This window comes from Numenius arquata, chromosome 9 (assembly GCF_964106895.1).
Source record: "Numenius arquata chromosome 9, bNumArq3.hap1.1, whole genome shotgun sequence".
NCBI classification, from domain to species: Eukaryota; Metazoa; Chordata; class Aves; order Charadriiformes; family Scolopacidae; genus Numenius; species Numenius arquata.
In genome coordinates, this window is record NC_133584.1 from 61,757,955 (window position 1) to 61,773,855 (window position 15,901).

Here is a 15,901-nt window from a genome sequence, read left to right on the forward strand (position 1 = left end):
TCCCTGAGCCCCCCCGCGCCCTGCAGAGCCAAGGCCGGCAGCACCGTGCCGGTCCCGGCTGTGCCCCCCCGTGCTGTGCCCCCTGCCCCGGGGAGCATCTCCCCCCTCTGCCCTGGGACTTGGGGGCTGCTCTGGGGCAGGGGGGGCAGTGGGGGGGGCGGGGCGGTGGCGGGTGATGCCACCCTGCCCGTGTCACACACACACAAACACCCCAGGGCGACGTGGTGGCGCGGGGATGGACGAGCGGTTGCGGGAGCTGCGGCTGCGGGAGGAGCGGACCTTCCTGCGGAGCGTGGCGCGGGGGGGGCCCGCCGAGCAGCCCCCCGGCCGGCGGGACAGCCGGGCCCCGGCCATCGTCCCCGAGCCCTTGGCCAGCGACGCCGCCCTCTGCGTGCCCGGTAGCCCCAAGTCGCGCAGGTAGCCGCCGGGGAGCTGGGGCGGGGGGGGACATCGCGGGGGGGGTGGCCGGTGCTGCCCCGCCCGTGTCCCCGCGCCCCCAGGGACCTGGACCTGATCGCGGAGGCGGTGGGACGCAGCGAGTTCCTGCGGCGCCTGGGCGAGGGCTGCCCCGAGGCGCTGGCCCAGAGCCTGGCCCCCGTCCGGCACGGCCCCGGCGACACGGTGCTGGCCGAGGGCGACGAAGGGACCGCCATGTACATCGTGGCGGGTGAGAGCGCGGGGAGGGGGGGGGGGTCACACGTGTGGGTGTGCACCGGGGTGAGCTCGTCTGCCGCGTGTCCCTGTGTGTGTCAGGCTGCGGCACACGCGTGCGTCTGTGCGTGTCGGGGGGCAGCACACACATGTGTGCGTGTGCCCGTGCACACCCGTGTGCATGTGCCCCCACTGCGGGGGATGCACCGCCCGTGTGTGCACATACGAGGCCGCCTGCTGCGGGGCAGGTGTGTGTACACACGCGTGTGCGTGAGTGTGCGGGCCGTGTCTCCCCGCAGAGGGCCAGCTCAGCGTCAGCCAGCGGGGCCAGCAGCTCCGCACGCTGGGGCCGGGGGACGTCTTCGGGGAGCTGGCGATCCTCTACCACTGCCGGCGCACCGCCACCGTGCGGGGTGAGCCCCCCCCAGCCCCCCGGACCCCCTGCCACCCCCAGCCCCCCGGCTGACCCACCCCCGTTTTCTGCAGCGCTCGGCCCCGTGCGGCTCTGGGCCATCGACCGGCCGCGGTACCGAGCCATGGCCACCAGCCACGCCAAGCAGCGGCGAGCGGAGATCCTGGGCTCCCTGCGGACGTGAGTGGGGGCCGGCCCCGCAGCGCCCCCCAGCCCCACACCCTGACACCTTCTGGGGTGGGGGCTCCAGCCCCTCCTGCCAGCCTTCGCTCTGCAGAGTCCCCTCCTCAGCATCCCCATCCCCGTTCCCAGCTCATCCCAGTCCCTGTTCCTGTCTGATCCCCCTGCCCCTCTCCCCATCCTGCCCCCATTCCTGTCCCCATCCCTGCCCCCTCCCCAGCCCCTTCCCCAGCTCTGCCCCATGGCTGTGCTCGGCTCCGGGCTGCAGGGGGGCAGGCAGGGCAGGGGGTGCAGACAGGGCAGGGGGGGCAGGCAGGGGAGGCAGGCAGGGGGGTAGGCAGGGGGTGCAGCCCATCAGCCCCCCCCCCGGCCCGCAGGGTGCCGTGGCTGCAGGACCTCTCGGACGAGCACCTCCACAAGCTGCTGGACGCTATGGAGGAGGTGAGTGGGGGCCCGAGAAAGGCCCCCCCGCGTGTGGGGCCCTGGGGGGACCAGGACACACACACACACCCCCCCCCGTGGGGCTGCAGTCCGTGGGGGGTCGGGAGTGCAATGTCGGGCTTGGGGGTGCTGGGATGTCCCGGGATGGGGGGGTCTGGGACGGGATGGGGGGGCTACCTGCCCCCCACCCCCTGCCCGTGCCCCCCCTCCCCTCCGCAGTGCACCTTCACGCCCGGTGACATCATAATCCACGAAGGGGACGAAGGTGAAAACTTCTACATCATCCTGAAGGGAGAGGTGGGTCTGCACCCCCCCACCCCCCCCAACCCCGCACCTTCCCCACCGCACCGGGACCCCGGGGGGGGCAGGGACGTGTGCCCCTCCCCCTCGGTCCCGCTCACCCCATCCCACCCCCCCGCAGGTGCGGGTCACCCAGCGGGCGGGGGGGCAGGAGAGGCTGATCCGCGTCCTGGGCCCCGGCCAGCACTTCGGGGAGCTCTCCCTGATGACGTAGGTGCCCGCACCCCCCTGCATCCCCCTCCCACACCCCCCCCGCAGCGCCCCTCGCTGCCTGGCTCCAGGGTCACCGTGTCACACCCCCTGCAGTGACCTCCTCCTGCAGTGACCCCCCCATCCACGTAGTGATACAACACCATGCTGTGACCCCCCCTGCAGTGGTTCCCCCTCCTGGTGACCTCCTCCCTGGTGGTGATTTCCCCCCCCACTGCAGTGACCCTTCCCCTGCTGTGACACCCCCCCCCCGCAGTGACATGATGGGGCTGGTTCCACCTCACCTGCGCCAGCACCTCTTGCACAACCCCATTCACCCTCCCTCCATGCACACTTCCCCCTGTCTCTCCCCCCCCCCCCCCGCCCGTCTCCCCCCTGTGACTCCCCCCCTCTCTGCGCAGGAACAGCCCCCGGACGGCGTCGTGCCAGGCCCAGGGACACGTCACCTGCATCACCATGGCCAAGGAGTGGGTGTCCCTGTCTCCCCGCCCCCCCCCCCCCCCCCCCAATCTGTCCCTGCCAGACCCCCCCCACCCTGCTGACCCCTCCTCTATCCCACAGAGACTTCCTTGAGATCAGCCCCTTCTGCCCCCAGCAGCTCCAGGAGCAGTGAGTGTCCCCGGCCCCTGGGACTCCCTGAGACCCCCAGCCCCTCAGGGACCCCAGGGCAATGCTCAGCTTCATGGGGAGCCCCAGGGGCACCCCCTGGGGGAGGGGGGGGGGGAGCATGGGGGGCAGGGAGATGGGGGTGTCTGGGGTGGAGACCCAAAGTGATGGGTGGGGGGTGATGGTCCTGGTGGGGTTCTGCTGGGTAGGGGGGTCTGTGCCGTGGCCCTGAGGAGATGCTGGGCTCTGCCTGGGCTGGGGGGGCCCAGCCCAGGCACCATCCCACTCCCCCCCAGCCCCACGGTGCTGCTCACTCCAGCAGGGCCCCACATGAAGTGAACACCACCCTCCCTACAGACACACACACACCCCCCCCCAGCCAAGGGCAGCTCCGTCCTGACCCCACACATATGTCTGGGTCCCTCATGCCCCCCCCGACCCTGTACCCATCCCTGGGGGGCCATGGGGAGGGTTCCATGGGGAGAGGGCTGTGGGAGTGCCTGGGGGCTGCCCCACTGCCCCCACACCCATGGCTCCTGCACACCCTAGGGACATGACAGAGACAGAGGGATCAGGACCAGAGGAGCTGGGGAGGTGAGTGTGGGATGGGATGGGATGGGGACAGTGACAGGGATTGGGATGGGATGGGATGGGGTTGGGGACGGGGACAGGTATGAGGCCACCCTGCTTAGGACATGGACATGGGTGGGCAGCGGGGGGGGGGGGGGGGACAGACCAAGTCAAGCAAGGCCCCGCCTTTTCTGGGGGTCCCCAGGCTCTGGCTGGGTGACACGGGGTCCCTGGTGTCACTCCGGGTGCTGCAGTGTCCCCTGATGGCACCAGGGACCCCACGGTACTGGTGGGTCCGCGAGGTGGGACCCAGCTCTGTCCCTGGGGAGCAGCGGGGGGGTCCTGGGCAGCGTTGGGGGTCGGCAGCCCCAGGGGGCCGGGGCGGGCGCTGCAGGGCTGTGGTCCGCCCCCGCAGGGGCTGGGGGTCCCCGAGCCTGCGGCACCCCCCGGGGCCGGCGAGGCTGGAGGACCTGGTGGCCGTGCGGTACGAGGAGGGGCAGCGGCGGGGACAGCGCGTCGTCCTGGGCACCGGGGGCTTCGGCAGGGTCGAGCTGGTGAGATGAGACACCCCCCGCCCCCGGATACCCACCCTTGTCCCGCCGCGGCCGGCGGCGCCCGTCCCGGCGCCGGTCCCGGTGCCGGTGCCCACGGCCGCCCCGCGCCCAGGTGCGGTGCCAGGAGCGTCTCTTCGCGCTGAAGCGGATCCGCAAGGACCGGGTGGTGCGGACCCGGCAGCAGGAGCACGTCCGCACCGAGCGGCGGGTGCTGGCGGGGAACCGCAGCCCCTTCGTCGTGGGGTGAGCGGGGCTGGGGGCGGAGGGGGGGGCCGGTGCCGGGGTCCCACCCACCCACCTCCTCACCCCGTCCTCGCCGGCAGGTTTTTCGGCACCTTCCGGGACGGGCAACACGTCTACCTGCTGCTGGAGTTCTGCCAGGGCGGCGAGCTGTGGACCAAGCTGCGGGAGGTGTAGGGAGCCCGGGGGCGAGCGAGCGAGCGGGGCGGGGGGGGGCCTGGTGGCCACGCCGCGCCGCGCCACCGGTGGTCCCTGCCGTGCAGGCGCTGCTTCGAGGAGCCGCTGGCCGTGTTCTGCTGTGCCTGCGTGGTGGAAGCCCTCGAGTACCTCCACGGCCGCGGCGTCGTCTATCGCGACCTGAAGCCCGAGAACCTCATGCTGGACCGGCGCGGCTACGTCAAGCTGGTACCGGGGCGAGCGTCCCGGCGGCGCTGGCCCCGGGGCGGGCGGGCGGTGGTGGGGGGGATAGGGTGGGGGGGGGCGGGCTGACGGCCCCGGCGCCCCCAGGTCGACTTCGGCTTCGCCAAGGAGCTGGGGCGGGGGGAGAAGAGCTACTCCTTCTGCGGGACCCCCGAGTACCTGGCGCCCGAGATGCTGCGCCAGGAGGGGCACGACTTCGCCGTCGACTTCTGGATGCTGGGCATCCTCGCCTTCGAGCTGCTGGTGGGCAGGTGAGAGCATGCCCCCCACTCCCGAGGCCGGCCGGGACCCCCCCACTGCGGCGAGTCCCCACCTGCCCGTGCCCCGCAGGCCCCCCTTCCACAGCGCTGACCCCCAGCAGATCTACAGCCGCATCCTGGACGGCGTCTTCTCCTTCCCCGCCTTCCTCGGGGAGGCCGCCTGCTCCCTCATCAGCAAGCTCTGCAGGTGGGGGGGCACCCATCGCGGGTGGGGGACGGGGGGGCTGGACGCAGTGAGGTGCCCCGGGGTGTGTGTGTCACTGCACCCCGGTGTGCATGGGAGTGTCCCCTGGGTGCATCCCTGCATCCTGGGGGGGGGGGGGTGTGTCCCCTGGGTGCATCCCTGCATCCTGGGGGGGGTTCCCTGGGTGCATCACTGCATCCTGGGGGTGCGTGGAAGGATGGGGTACCCCCTCCCCCAGGTACACCGTTGCACCCCGGGGTATTTGTGTGTTTGGGGGGCATGCCCTGGGTGCGTCACTGCACCCCAGTGTTCGTGGTGGTGGTGGGGGGGTCCCCTGGTGCATCACTGCTTTCTGGTGTGCATGACAGGGAGGGGTGGGGGGGGTCCCCCAGGTAAATCACTACACCCCACTATGTGGGGGGGTGACCCGGGTGCATGGGGGTGTCCCCCATCCCCTGCCCCACACCCCCCCCCTTGCAGGCGCCGTCCAGGGCAGCGCCTGGGGAACACGGCCAGCGGCATCCGCGGCATCAAGAAACACAGGTAAATGGGGCAGGGGGGGCGCTGCCGGAGAGGCCTGTGTCACCCCCCCGACCCCTCCTGCAGCCCTTTCCCACCCCCCCACAAGGTGGTTTGGGGCCCTGAAGTGGAGGAAGCTCTCGCTGCGGCAGCTGGAGGCGCCCACCCTGTGCCTCATCAAGGAGGTGAGGTTCTGGGGGGCTTGGGGGGGTCATGTGGGCGCTGCTGGGGGGTGGACAGGAGGGCCCACCTCTCATCTCATGTCCCCTGCCCAGGGACCCCCCTACGTCAACTTCAAGCGTTTCTCGGTGGACTGGACGCCAGCAGAGGATGAGTTCTCAGGCTGGGACGAGGATTTCTGAGGGCAGTGGGACGCCCCTGGCCATGCCCTGCCCCCCCTCCCCCCCCGCCCCGGGCCGGGGCGATGCCCCCCCAGGGCAATAAACGGTGGGGCTGCAGCCGGGGGAGCAGGAAGGAGCCGGAGCCACGGGTACAAAACCCGGTGCCGCATCTTTATTTCGTGGGGGACAGTGCGGGACTGGGGGCGGCGTGGGGGGCCGGGGCGGGCTGTGTGGGGCGGGGGGCATGTGGTGAGGGGGCAGTGAGGACTGGGGGGTGCTGATAAATAACGGGGTGGGTGGGGGGGGTCCCGCTGGGGCATGGGGACCCCCCGGCCTGTCTGTGACCCCGGCCGGCGTTGGGGGGGGAGTCCGGGGGCTCTAGGGTTCCTCGGCGTCGTAGAGCAGGGCCGCGCTGAAGATGGTGAGGGGCTCGTCGGGCGCGTGGGCCAGTCGCCCTGAGACCAGGTCCACGCAGAGGGTCTCGCCGGCCGCCAGCGGCAGCAGGAGGCTGAAGACCCCCAGGGCCCCGGGGCTGGGCTGCAGGGCCACCACCGGCTCCTTCTCCAGCCCCTCGGGCTGGAAGCCCCCCGAGTCCAGGCGGGCGATGCCCTGGTTGGAGCGGGACAGCACGGCCTCCAGCTTCTCCCCCCTGTGCCCCGTCAGCACCGCGCTCACCAGGTACCGCCCGCTCACCGGCGCCGTGAAGGTCCCTGTGGCGGGCAGGGGGGCGTCAGTGCTGGCAGCCCCCCCAAGCCATGATGCCCCCCCAGAATGAGCTCTGCATCCCCAGGATCCCCCACTGCTCTCCACAGCCATCACCGCACCCCCTCAGGACCCCCCACCCCATGGCCTTCGTTGCACCCCGGGATCACAGGACGGTTTGGGTGGGAAGGGACCTTAAAACCCTTCCAGTTCCCCCCCTGTCCTGGGCAGGGACACCTCCCACCAGAGCAGGTTGCTCCAAGCCCCCTCCAACCTGGCCTTGAACCCCTCCAGGGATGGGGCAGCCACAGCTTCTCTGGGCAGCCTGGGCCAGGCTCTCACCACCCTCAGCGTGAACGATTTCTCCCTTAAATTTACTCTAAATCTCCCTTCTTTTAGTTTAAAACCATCACCCCTTGTCCCATCACAACAGACCCTACCAAACCATGCTTCACCCATGACCATGCAGCTCTCACTCACCCCACAGCCACATCCCTCCACACAGCCCCATCCTGCCCCACATCCTGCCCCACGGCCGTGCCCCACGGGCGCTCACCCGTCTCGGGGTCGTAGGCGCCACCGTCGTTGAGCAGGACCTGATCGAAGGGGACGGTGCCCGGCTCCGTGCGCTGGGTGCTCAGGGCGGCCGAGAAGGCGACGTGGGGCACAGACCCCGGCTCCCCCACCTCACCTGGGCACCGCGTCAGGACGGGGCACCCCGGACCAGCCCCCCCCCCCCGGCACCCTCTGCACCCCCACAGCACCCCCAGCCCAGCAGCCACCACCCCCAAACCCATCCCTTTGCTATGTCCGTGCCCCCCACCCTTGACCATGTCCCCCCACTGTGCCCCCACCCCCTCTGCCTGTCACCTCAGGGTGTCCTCCCCCCCATCCCTTTCTCCCCTTGCCCCAGCCCCACATGCCCCCCAGATGCTATTCCAGCCCCCCAACCCAAACCCCCTCATCCCCCAATCCCTCCAGTCCCCCTGTTCCCCCTCCCCAAGCCCCCCCACTCCCCAGCACCCCCCCAAACCCCACCCCTCCGCCCCTTCTAACCCCCTGAGCTCCCCAGCCCTCCCAAACCCCTAGATCCCCCCTAAACCTCCCAGCCCCCCCGAGCCCCCCAGCCCTACCTCTCTCTCCTGGCAGACCTAGGAGGGAAGGGGAGGAGGGGGCTGCAGGGCCGGTGTGGGGCAGGACCCCTGGGGGACAGGGTCTGGCCACACCAGCGCTGCCCCAGTGTGGGGGGACGGGGCACGGAGGGCTGCTCCTTACCTGGGGGGCCCATGGGGCCTTGTTCTCCATCCTTGCCAGGTGGCCCAGCGGGGCCGGGGGGGCCCATCTCACCCATGGGACCGGCGGGTCCAGGGGGGCCAGGGGGGCCTGAAGGGAGGACAGGGTTACAGCCGCCCCCACCCCACAGCCCTTCCCTTTACCCCACACCTTGAGCCCCACGTCCCCAGGACTTGTGTGCCCATGCAGTCCCACATCCCCATGCCGTGAGACCCCATGGCTTCCATCCCCATGTCCCCACACCCCACAGACCCATGGCTTGTGTCCCCACACATGGCAGCCCCATAGCCTGCAGCCTCTTGTGCCCTGGTGTCCCCACACCCTCAGACCCATGCCCCCACATCCTCACACACCCCCCTCGCCCATCAGTGCCCCTGTGTCCCCATGTCCCCACATCCCAGTGCCTACACTGTGTCCCCATGTCCCTGTGTCCCCACATCCCAGTGCCTCCACCATGATCCCTGTGTGTCCCCAAGCCCTGTCCCTGCAGCCCTGTGCCCCCATCCCTGTGTCCCCATATCCCAGTGCCTCCACCATGGTCCCCATGTCGCCATGCGTCCCCCCCATGTCCCCATGCCTCCGCCACGGTCCCCAAGCCCCGTCCCCTCATCCCCGCACCCCCAGCCTCTGCCCCGTGTCCCCACGTCTTCGTCATTGTCCCCCCCGCCCCATGTCCCTGCGTGTCCCCCTGTGTCCCTGCGCACCGTTCTGCTGGCTGAGCCGCTGCATCTCCCCGCGCAGGAGCTGGAGGCTGGCGTTGAGGGCCCCCAGCCGCCGCGGGAGCTGGGCCTGCAGCGCCTTCTCCAGCAGCGCGGCGTGCTCGCCGGCCGTGCCGTTCAGCTCCCGCACGGCGGCCCACAGCCCGGCCACATGCCGGCCCAGCCCCTCGCGCAGGCCGCGAAGCCCCCCGGCCACCGTCTCCAGCTGCTCGCAGACACCCTCCAGCTTGGCCACCCGCGGCTCCAGCCCGGCCGGGCAACCTCCGGCCCTCATCAGCTCCCTCGCCAGCCCTTCCAGCCGCTCCTCGCTCTCCGCTTGCCGCTCCGCTGCCGCCGCCGCCGCCTGGTCCAGCTCGGCCACCACCCGCTCAGTGATGGAGCCCAACTCCCGCTGCCGGGCGTCCTGCTCGTCCAGGGCGTTCTGCAGCCCCTGCACCGTGGCGTTCAGCCCGTCCAGAGAGACCAGGGCCGCCGCCAGCTCGCCCCGCAGACCCCGCAGCTCCGAGGAAGAGGTGCCCCCAAAGACGCCGAACCCCTCCAGCGGCGGCTCCTCCGTCTCCATCATCTCCGTCTCGGTGTGGCCGGGCGGGGGGGGGCGGCAGGCAGCGGTGCAGCCCTCCACCTCGGCCCACAGCCGCTCCAGCTCCCCGGGGGGCAGGGGGGCGCAGGGAGCGGGGCAGGGGCCGCCGTTCAGACCCCCCAGCTCAGCCTCCAGCCGCCCCGTCCGGTTGCGGAGCCGCCCCAGCTCCTCCTTTGCCAGCGCTCCCCCCTCCCGCAGCCGCCCCAGCGCCTCCCCCTGCTCCTCCAGCAGCTCCCGCAGCTCCGTCGTCTCCCCCCGCAGCCCCCGCAGGGTCCCGGCCACCCCGGCCCCGCCGCCGTCCCCCAGCGCCCGCAGTTGCCCCTCGGCGTCCTGCAGTCGCCGCTCCAGCTGCCGCAGGAGGGGACCGAGCTCCTCGTCCCGGCCGCCCGCCGTCGGCTCCGGGGGTGCCGGGCAGGGCTGGCCGCAGCGGGCCAGCAGCCCCTCCAGTTGGGCCAGTCGGGCGCCGCGCTGGGCCCCGCTGGCCGCCAGCCCCTCCACGGCCCGGCTGAGGTTGGCCAAGCGTCCCGGTAGCCCGCTCTGCCGCCCCTCGGGCTCGGGGGGCCAGGGCCCGGCCCGCGAGGCGTTCAGCCGCCCCTCCAGCTCCGTTAGCCGCCGGGCCAGCACCAGCCCCGGTCCGCCGGGCCCCGCCGGGCCCGTAGCCGCGGGCAGCCCCTCCAGGCGCCGCTCCAGCTCGCCCAGGCGCCGGAGCAGCTCGTCGGGGGGCGGCGCGGCGGGGGCCAGGCGGCTGCTGATGCTGCTGATGTGCCGCTGCACCGTCTCCACCGCATCCCGGTTGCGCTGGTCCACAGAGCCCACCAGCTTCTCCAGCTCCCGCATCCGCTCCCGGTCCTCGGCCGCCTGCCGCCGCAGCCCCTCGGTGCCGGCCGCGCAGGCGGCGCAGGTCTCCTCCAGCCGCCGCTCCAGCTCCCGCAGCGCCGCCGCCCCCGCCGCCCCCGCGCCCTCGGGCCGGCGCAGGCGGTTCTCCAGCTCCTCCAGCCGCCGCTGGACCTGGCTCAGCGCCTCCCGCACCTCGGCGGGGGCGGCGGCGTCGGCCGGTTGCGGGCCCTCGGCCGCCCGGCGCGGCGGCTCCCGGCCGGCCCGCAGCTCCTCCACCTCCTCGCTCAGCCGCCGGACCTGCTCCTCCAGCCGCCGCACCTTCTCCGCCTCCCCGCCGCCTGCCGCCGCACCGCACCGTCAGGGGACGCGGCCGCCCCCCCCGGCGCCGCGTCCCCGCCGCCACCCCCCGGCCCCACCGGCACTACCTTCGCCCCCCAAGCCGCTGAGGGGGTTGCCGAAGCCGGAGAGCGTGGGGCGGCCCGGGCGGGGCCGGGGGCGGCCGGTGGGCTGGGGGGGCGCGGGCGCCGGCCCCTCGGTGCAGTCCTCGCCCGAGTAGCCCTGGCAGCAGCGCCAGGCCAGCTCCGACACCGTGCGCTGGGCCACCTTGTAGCGGGGCCGCAGGAAGCTGCGGTACCTGCGGGCGGAGGGGACCCTGATGCGGAGGGGGGGACACGGCAGCCCCGGCTGGGCAGAGGAGGGGGGACGACAGACGCTGGGTGGGGGTCCCGGGGCAGCAGGGTGGGGGGACCCCCGCCACGTCCCCGCTCCCGGGTCACGCTGTCGTCCCCCCCCCACGTGCCGCGGCGTCGGGCAGCCGGGAGCAAAAACCACACACGGGCTGCGGTCTGCCCCCCCCTCCGCACCCAGCATCTTGCTCAACCGCAGGGGCTGGGGGGGCTGCCCCCGCTCACCCCCCCCCGCTGGCATCACCCGGAGCCTCCGGCCTGGACCCCCCACGGCTGGGGGTCCTGGGGGGCGCCAGCACGTGCCTCGCAGGGGTCTGCAGCTGGGCGGGGGGGAACGGTCACCCCCCCCCGGCACCACTCGAGGCCGCCCGGCTCTTGTGAAAAAGTAAACACGACCCCGGGGTGGATAAACAGCGGTGGCGGCGGCCAGGGGGGTGATGGGGCCACGGCCCGACCCGGCTCTGCCCAGAGCCCCCCATCCCCCGGAGCCCCCCCGGTCCCCATCCCCGTCCCCACTCACGCCAGGACGCGGGGGCACTGGAGCCCCCCCCAGGCGCAGGGCTGATAATCCGGCTTGACGAAGCTCTCGACGCCGTCCTCCACCACGCAGCTCACGCTGCGCGTCACCACGTAGGCACACCAGTTCCTGCGGGATGGGGTCAGGGTGTCCCCCGGCACAGACCCGGTGACCCCCGCCAGGCACCGCACCCCCCTGGCACACACCGGCCTCCCCCCGCTCGCCCCCCGTGCTCGCCCCACCGGTAGCAGCCGTCACGGCCCAGTGCCGTGGGGTTAATGGGCCGGATCCTGCCCCACGGCGAAGCCCGTTCATCCCTGCCCTGCCCGGTGGCCCGTGGTGCCGGGGCCTCCGGTGGCACCGCAAGGGCCACAGCCCCTGGCCGTGGGGCAGCCCCTGGGGAGCCCTGTGGGAGTGGGGGACTCTGCCTGTGGGGTTCGGGGCGGCCGGGCAGGGTTTGGGGTGCCAGGCCCCCCGTCACGCCGCGCTGCCTGCCCCACGTCCTGCCCCATCGCCGCCCCACGTGTCCCCGGTCCCCTCTGCACCGGTGGGGTGGGGGCAGCCACCCACTGGGGGGGCTCAGCCACCCCACGGCCATTGTGGCCCCCAACCAGGACTCTGCAGCTGGGGGTCAAACGCCCCTCTGAGCCAGAGCAGGTGGGGGGGGGACAGTGTCCCTGTGGGGCACCGTTCCCCCCACCCTGGGGATGGACCCCAGCTCCACGGCGTGGGCCCCCAGCCCGGCCCCACAGGCTGCAGGGACCCCAGCCCCACGGTGTGGGCCCCCAGCCCGGCCCCACAGGCTGCAGGGACCCCAGCGCAGCCTTATATGGTCTGAGCCCAGATCCTGGAGCCCAGCCCCATACCCAGCGCCCCCAGCCCCACACAGAGCACCCCCCCGGGCAGCCCCGTAGGGAGCGCCCCCCCAGGCCCCTCGTCCCCCGCGGCGGGCGCTGGGCTGCGGTGGGGGCCCGTAGCCACGGCCGGTTCCCGTCAGCCCGGCTGGTTCCCCTCAGGCCCCGGCTGGATTCCAGCTCCTCCCCGGGGGCCGCCGGGAATTCCTGCGCCGACCCACGGCCCCCCCTCGCTCCCTCCTGCCCTTCCCTTCCCTTCTCTTCCCGGCCCCACTGTGCCACTCAGCCCCCCCCAACCGCGGGATACCGGGACCCCCCCGGGCTGCCCTTGGGGCCCCACGGCCCGGGACTGGGGATGTCCATATCCCAGGAGAGGGGGTACGGGATCGGGGATGGGAATGGGATGGGATGGGACAGGAGCCCTCCTGAAAGGGCAGGGCATGGGGACAGCCCCCCTGTGCCCCCCCTCCAAGCACAGGGAGGGTCCACTGTGCCCCCCGATCCATGGGGAGGGGTCACCGTGGGGAGACCCCGCTGTGCCCCCGAAGCCGCGGGTAAACGCTCAGCCCTGCCCGTGCCCCGCCACGGCGCTGTGGGGCTGGGCTGGGGGTGCCTGACCCGCGCCCCCCCCTTCCCACCCAGCCCCCCCCGCCTGCAGCCAGGCCCTGCCGCCCTGCCCCGGGACGCTGGGGCTGTGGGGCTGCCGTGGGGCCGGCAGTGGGGCAGGGATGGGGCAGGGATGGGGCAGGCGCCGGCTGCGGCGGTGCCGGTGCAGCTCCCCCCGCCCGCCCCCCCCGGCCACGCTGATGTGGCCGCGGTGAGAGCGTGACCCCCGACCCGCCGTGGGGCCGCCCCCCGGGCACCCCCCCGCCCCACACCGCCCCACTCCAGCCCCGCAGCCCCCCAGCAGGGACGGGGAGGGTCGGACCCCGCGCCGGGGCGCTCGGTGCGGATGCTGCGGCAGGACCGGCCCCGGGATCCCCCCCACCCCCCGCACCGAGCCCGGCACCCCCCGCACCGACACCTCCCCCCCCCCCCGCTGCCCCACGGCGGGTCTCGCCCTCCCCCCAGCCCCTCCGGCTGCCCCACGCGTGCCCCCATCCCCGTCCCCTCCCCGTGCCCCCATCCCCGTCCCCTCCACGTGCGCCCACCGCCCGCTCCCACCCACAGCCCGCACCGGGAGGGTGCAGCCCCCCATCAGGCCGGGGGACCCCCCCAGCGCCCTCCCCGCCCCCCGGCACGGCAGCACCCGCGGGGGACGGTCCCGCCGCCCCTCGCCGGGCCCCCCCAGCCGGTGTCGGCACGTGCCGGGGCGTCGGGGCGTGGGGCTGCACCCCGCTTCCCCCGGACACCCCCCCCCCCGGCCCCCCGCGCCCTCCCGGCGGTGACGGGCCCTACCTGTGCCGGCTGGCGGCCCGGGCAGCGCCGTGGGTCGCGGCGGGGCCCTGGGGGGCCGTGGCCTGGCCGGGGCTGAGCGGGGCGGCCCCCCCGGTGTAAAGGCTGTACCGGGGGGGGAAGTTGGCGGCCAGGGCCTGGGCGGCCAGGAGGCACGGCCAGAGCCAGGGGGCCATGCTGGGCTCGGTGGGGCACTGCCCGGCGTGGCTCGCGGTGGCCCGGCGTGGCTCAGGAGCACCCGTCGCCTCCCGGTCCCCGCGGCTCTGCGCGGCTCGGCGTGGCTCGGGGCGGCTCTGCCCTCCCCTCGGCCGGCCCCTCGCCGACAGAGCCGCCCCGGCGCTGCCCGACGGCGGGGTCCCCGGGGCCCCCCGCTTCCTGCCCGGCCCGCGCAGCCCCCGGCCTCCGCCGGGCACCGCGGCCCCCTCGGCCCCCGCCCCGCCGCCCGCCACATCTGCTTCTCGTTAGCGGCGACGGGAAGGAGGGACGGGGGAAGCCAGAGAGGCCGGGACGGGGGCCAGGGCTGCCGGCGGCCAGCGCGGCGGGGGCTGCCGCCACCGTGTCCCCCCCCCGCCCCGGTACCGCACGGCTGCCCGCGCCTGGCACGGGCACGGACCCGGACCCGGACCCGCATGGCACCGCGCTCCCGGCACGGACACGGACCCCCGCTCCTCGCCCGCCCGTGGTCCCCCCTGTGCCCCCTGTCCCGGCACGGCCGGGGTCACGCTCCCCATCCCCAGCTCGGGGGTCCCCGGGCTCTCGGGGTGGCCCCCGGCACCGGGCACAGCCGGGACGGGTCCCCGTGCCCCGCCACACGGCAGCCACGCGCCCGGCACCGGTGTCCCCCTCTGCCGCAGCCCCGTACCGGGGCGCCACGTTCCCCCCGCCCCGTGGCAGCGCCGGTGCCCCCGTGCCGGGAGCGGGCCCGGCCCCACCCCGGCACCGCCGGGGGTGTCACCGGGAGCGGGGACCCCGCAGGGAGGAGGCGGTGACACCCCCGTGACACCGCGGCTTCCCCAGGCCGCGCGGTGATGTAAGAGCCTCCCGGTGACATCACGCCTTGGCCCCAGCCCCGCGGTGACGTCACAGCCTGGCACGGCAGCGCGGGAACCCGCCGCGCTCGGGGCCGAACGAATGTGGGTTAAACACAAACAGCTGGCGGCAGCTGGGGGGGGGGGGGGGGCTGAGCCCGGCCAGGGCTGTCCCCGGGGGGGCGGCGTCACCCCCGCCTCTGCTCCCGAGGGCCGGGGGGGCCGTGGGGGAACCGTAGGGGCCGGTGGGGGGGCCGTGGGGAGGGTTCTGGGGGGCGCCGTGGGGGGCCGCGGGGGAGGCGCTGCCCCGCGCGGGGCCGCACCGTGTCGCAGGGAGGGGTCAGGGCGGCCCGGGTGCGGCCCGGCCCGGCCCGGCCCGGCCCCAGCCCCGCAGCCCTAATTAGCAGCTATAATTAGCCCCGGCCGCCCCGGGGCTCCCCGCCCGCCGGCAGTGCCGCCGGGCCACGCCCCCCGCCGTAGCCCCGCCCCGTGAGCCCCGCCCCCGCGCTCGCGCCCGGCCTTGTATGGCGGCGGCGGCGCCCCGGGGGGGGGGGGGGCGGGGCGAGCCCGGCCCTGGGGCGACAGCCGGGCCGCCGTGACGTCACGGTACGGCCGGGACCCGAGCGTGACGTCACGGCGGAGCCCCGGGCGGGTATGACGTCGCCTCTCTCCCCAAGCCGTACCGCCTCCCGCGGCCCCACCCCATTGCCATGGCGACCCCGCCCCGCCCCTCCCGGCGTGCCCCGCGGCCGGAAGTCGCGCGCGGCGGAGCGAGAGACGTGGCGGCGGCGGCGGCGCGTAAGCGCGGGGTCCGGGCCCGCGGGGTCCCAGGGGGAGTTGGGGGTCCCGGGGGGGGGTCCCCGTTTCGGGGGGGTGGGGTGCGGGGGTTGTCCCCGCCGCGCTGCGGGGCCGGCGCTCGGTCCCGCGGTGCCAGGCCGGAGCGGGGTGCGGGGAGGGGGGGGGTCCCGCCCCGGGGGGTTTCCGGGGGTGTCACCGCGGGGGTGTCACCGTGTGTCTCCCTCCCCCCCAGGATGATCACGGACGTGCAGCTCGCCATCTTCGCCAACATGCTGGGCGTGTCGCTCTTCCTCCTCGTGGTCCTCTACCACTACGTGGCCGTCAACAACCCCAAGAAGCAGGAGTGAGGGACGGCGGCGACACCGGCACCGCACCGGGACCCCCCTCCGCCCCCCCCGCCTCCCGCCATGGCCCCTGGGGAGCCGGCCGCGGCGCACGGGGGTGCCGCAGTGAGGCTGGAGGCCGCGCTTCTTCCAAACCACCTTTAACGGAAACACGATGATACAAGACCAAACCGTGTGACGTAAAAATCCCTCCCGCCGGCACCGGGCCCCTCCGCCGGGCCTGCGGGGAGGAGCGGGGCTGGCCGGGCCTGCGGGAGCTG

The 15,901-nt window shown here is 74.5% G+C and overlaps 3 protein-coding genes across 3 annotated transcripts; 2 read left to right on the forward strand and 1 right to left on the reverse strand.

Annotated features, from left to right (window-relative positions):
• The first annotated feature begins 235 nt into the window (after positions 1–235).
• Positions 236–5,909, forward strand: LOC141468832 (cGMP-dependent protein kinase 1-like). The gene is made up of 19 exons (XM_074154039.1): positions 236–417; positions 501–667; positions 951–1,064; positions 1,138–1,243; positions 1,621–1,684; positions 1,904–1,981; positions 2,106–2,194; positions 2,596–2,661; positions 2,756–2,803; positions 3,350–3,394; positions 3,786–3,924; positions 4,037–4,167; positions 4,248–4,337; positions 4,428–4,569; positions 4,672–4,835; positions 4,915–5,031; positions 5,509–5,571; positions 5,657–5,732; positions 5,823–5,909. The coding sequence occupies exons 1-19, from the start codon at positions 236–238 to the stop codon at positions 5,907–5,909; spliced, it is 1,968 nt and encodes a 655-aa protein (XP_074010140.1).
• Positions 5,910–6,266: 357 nt separating this feature from the next.
• Positions 6,267–13,647, reverse strand: EMILIN1 (elastin microfibril interfacer 1). Its single transcript, XM_074154035.1, has 8 exons — positions 13,475–13,647; positions 11,226–11,351; positions 10,445–10,653; positions 8,588–10,357; positions 7,866–7,973; positions 7,724–7,741; positions 7,147–7,281; positions 6,267–6,598 (listed from the first exon to the last, which is right to left on the reverse strand). Exons 1-8 carry the CDS (start codon positions 13,645–13,647, stop codon positions 6,267–6,269), a joined length of 2,871 nt encoding a protein of 956 aa, XP_074010136.1.
• A 1,616-nt stretch (positions 13,648–15,263) lies between these two features.
• OST4 (oligosaccharyltransferase complex subunit 4, non-catalytic) lies at positions 15,264–15,808 on the forward strand. The gene is made up of 2 exons (XM_074154055.1): positions 15,264–15,297; positions 15,530–15,808. Exon 2 carries the CDS (start codon positions 15,531–15,533, stop codon positions 15,642–15,644), a length of 114 nt encoding a protein of 37 aa, XP_074010156.1. The 5' UTR covers positions 15,264–15,297; position 15,530; the 3' UTR covers positions 15,645–15,808.
• The last annotated feature ends 93 nt before the right edge of the window (positions 15,809–15,901 follow it).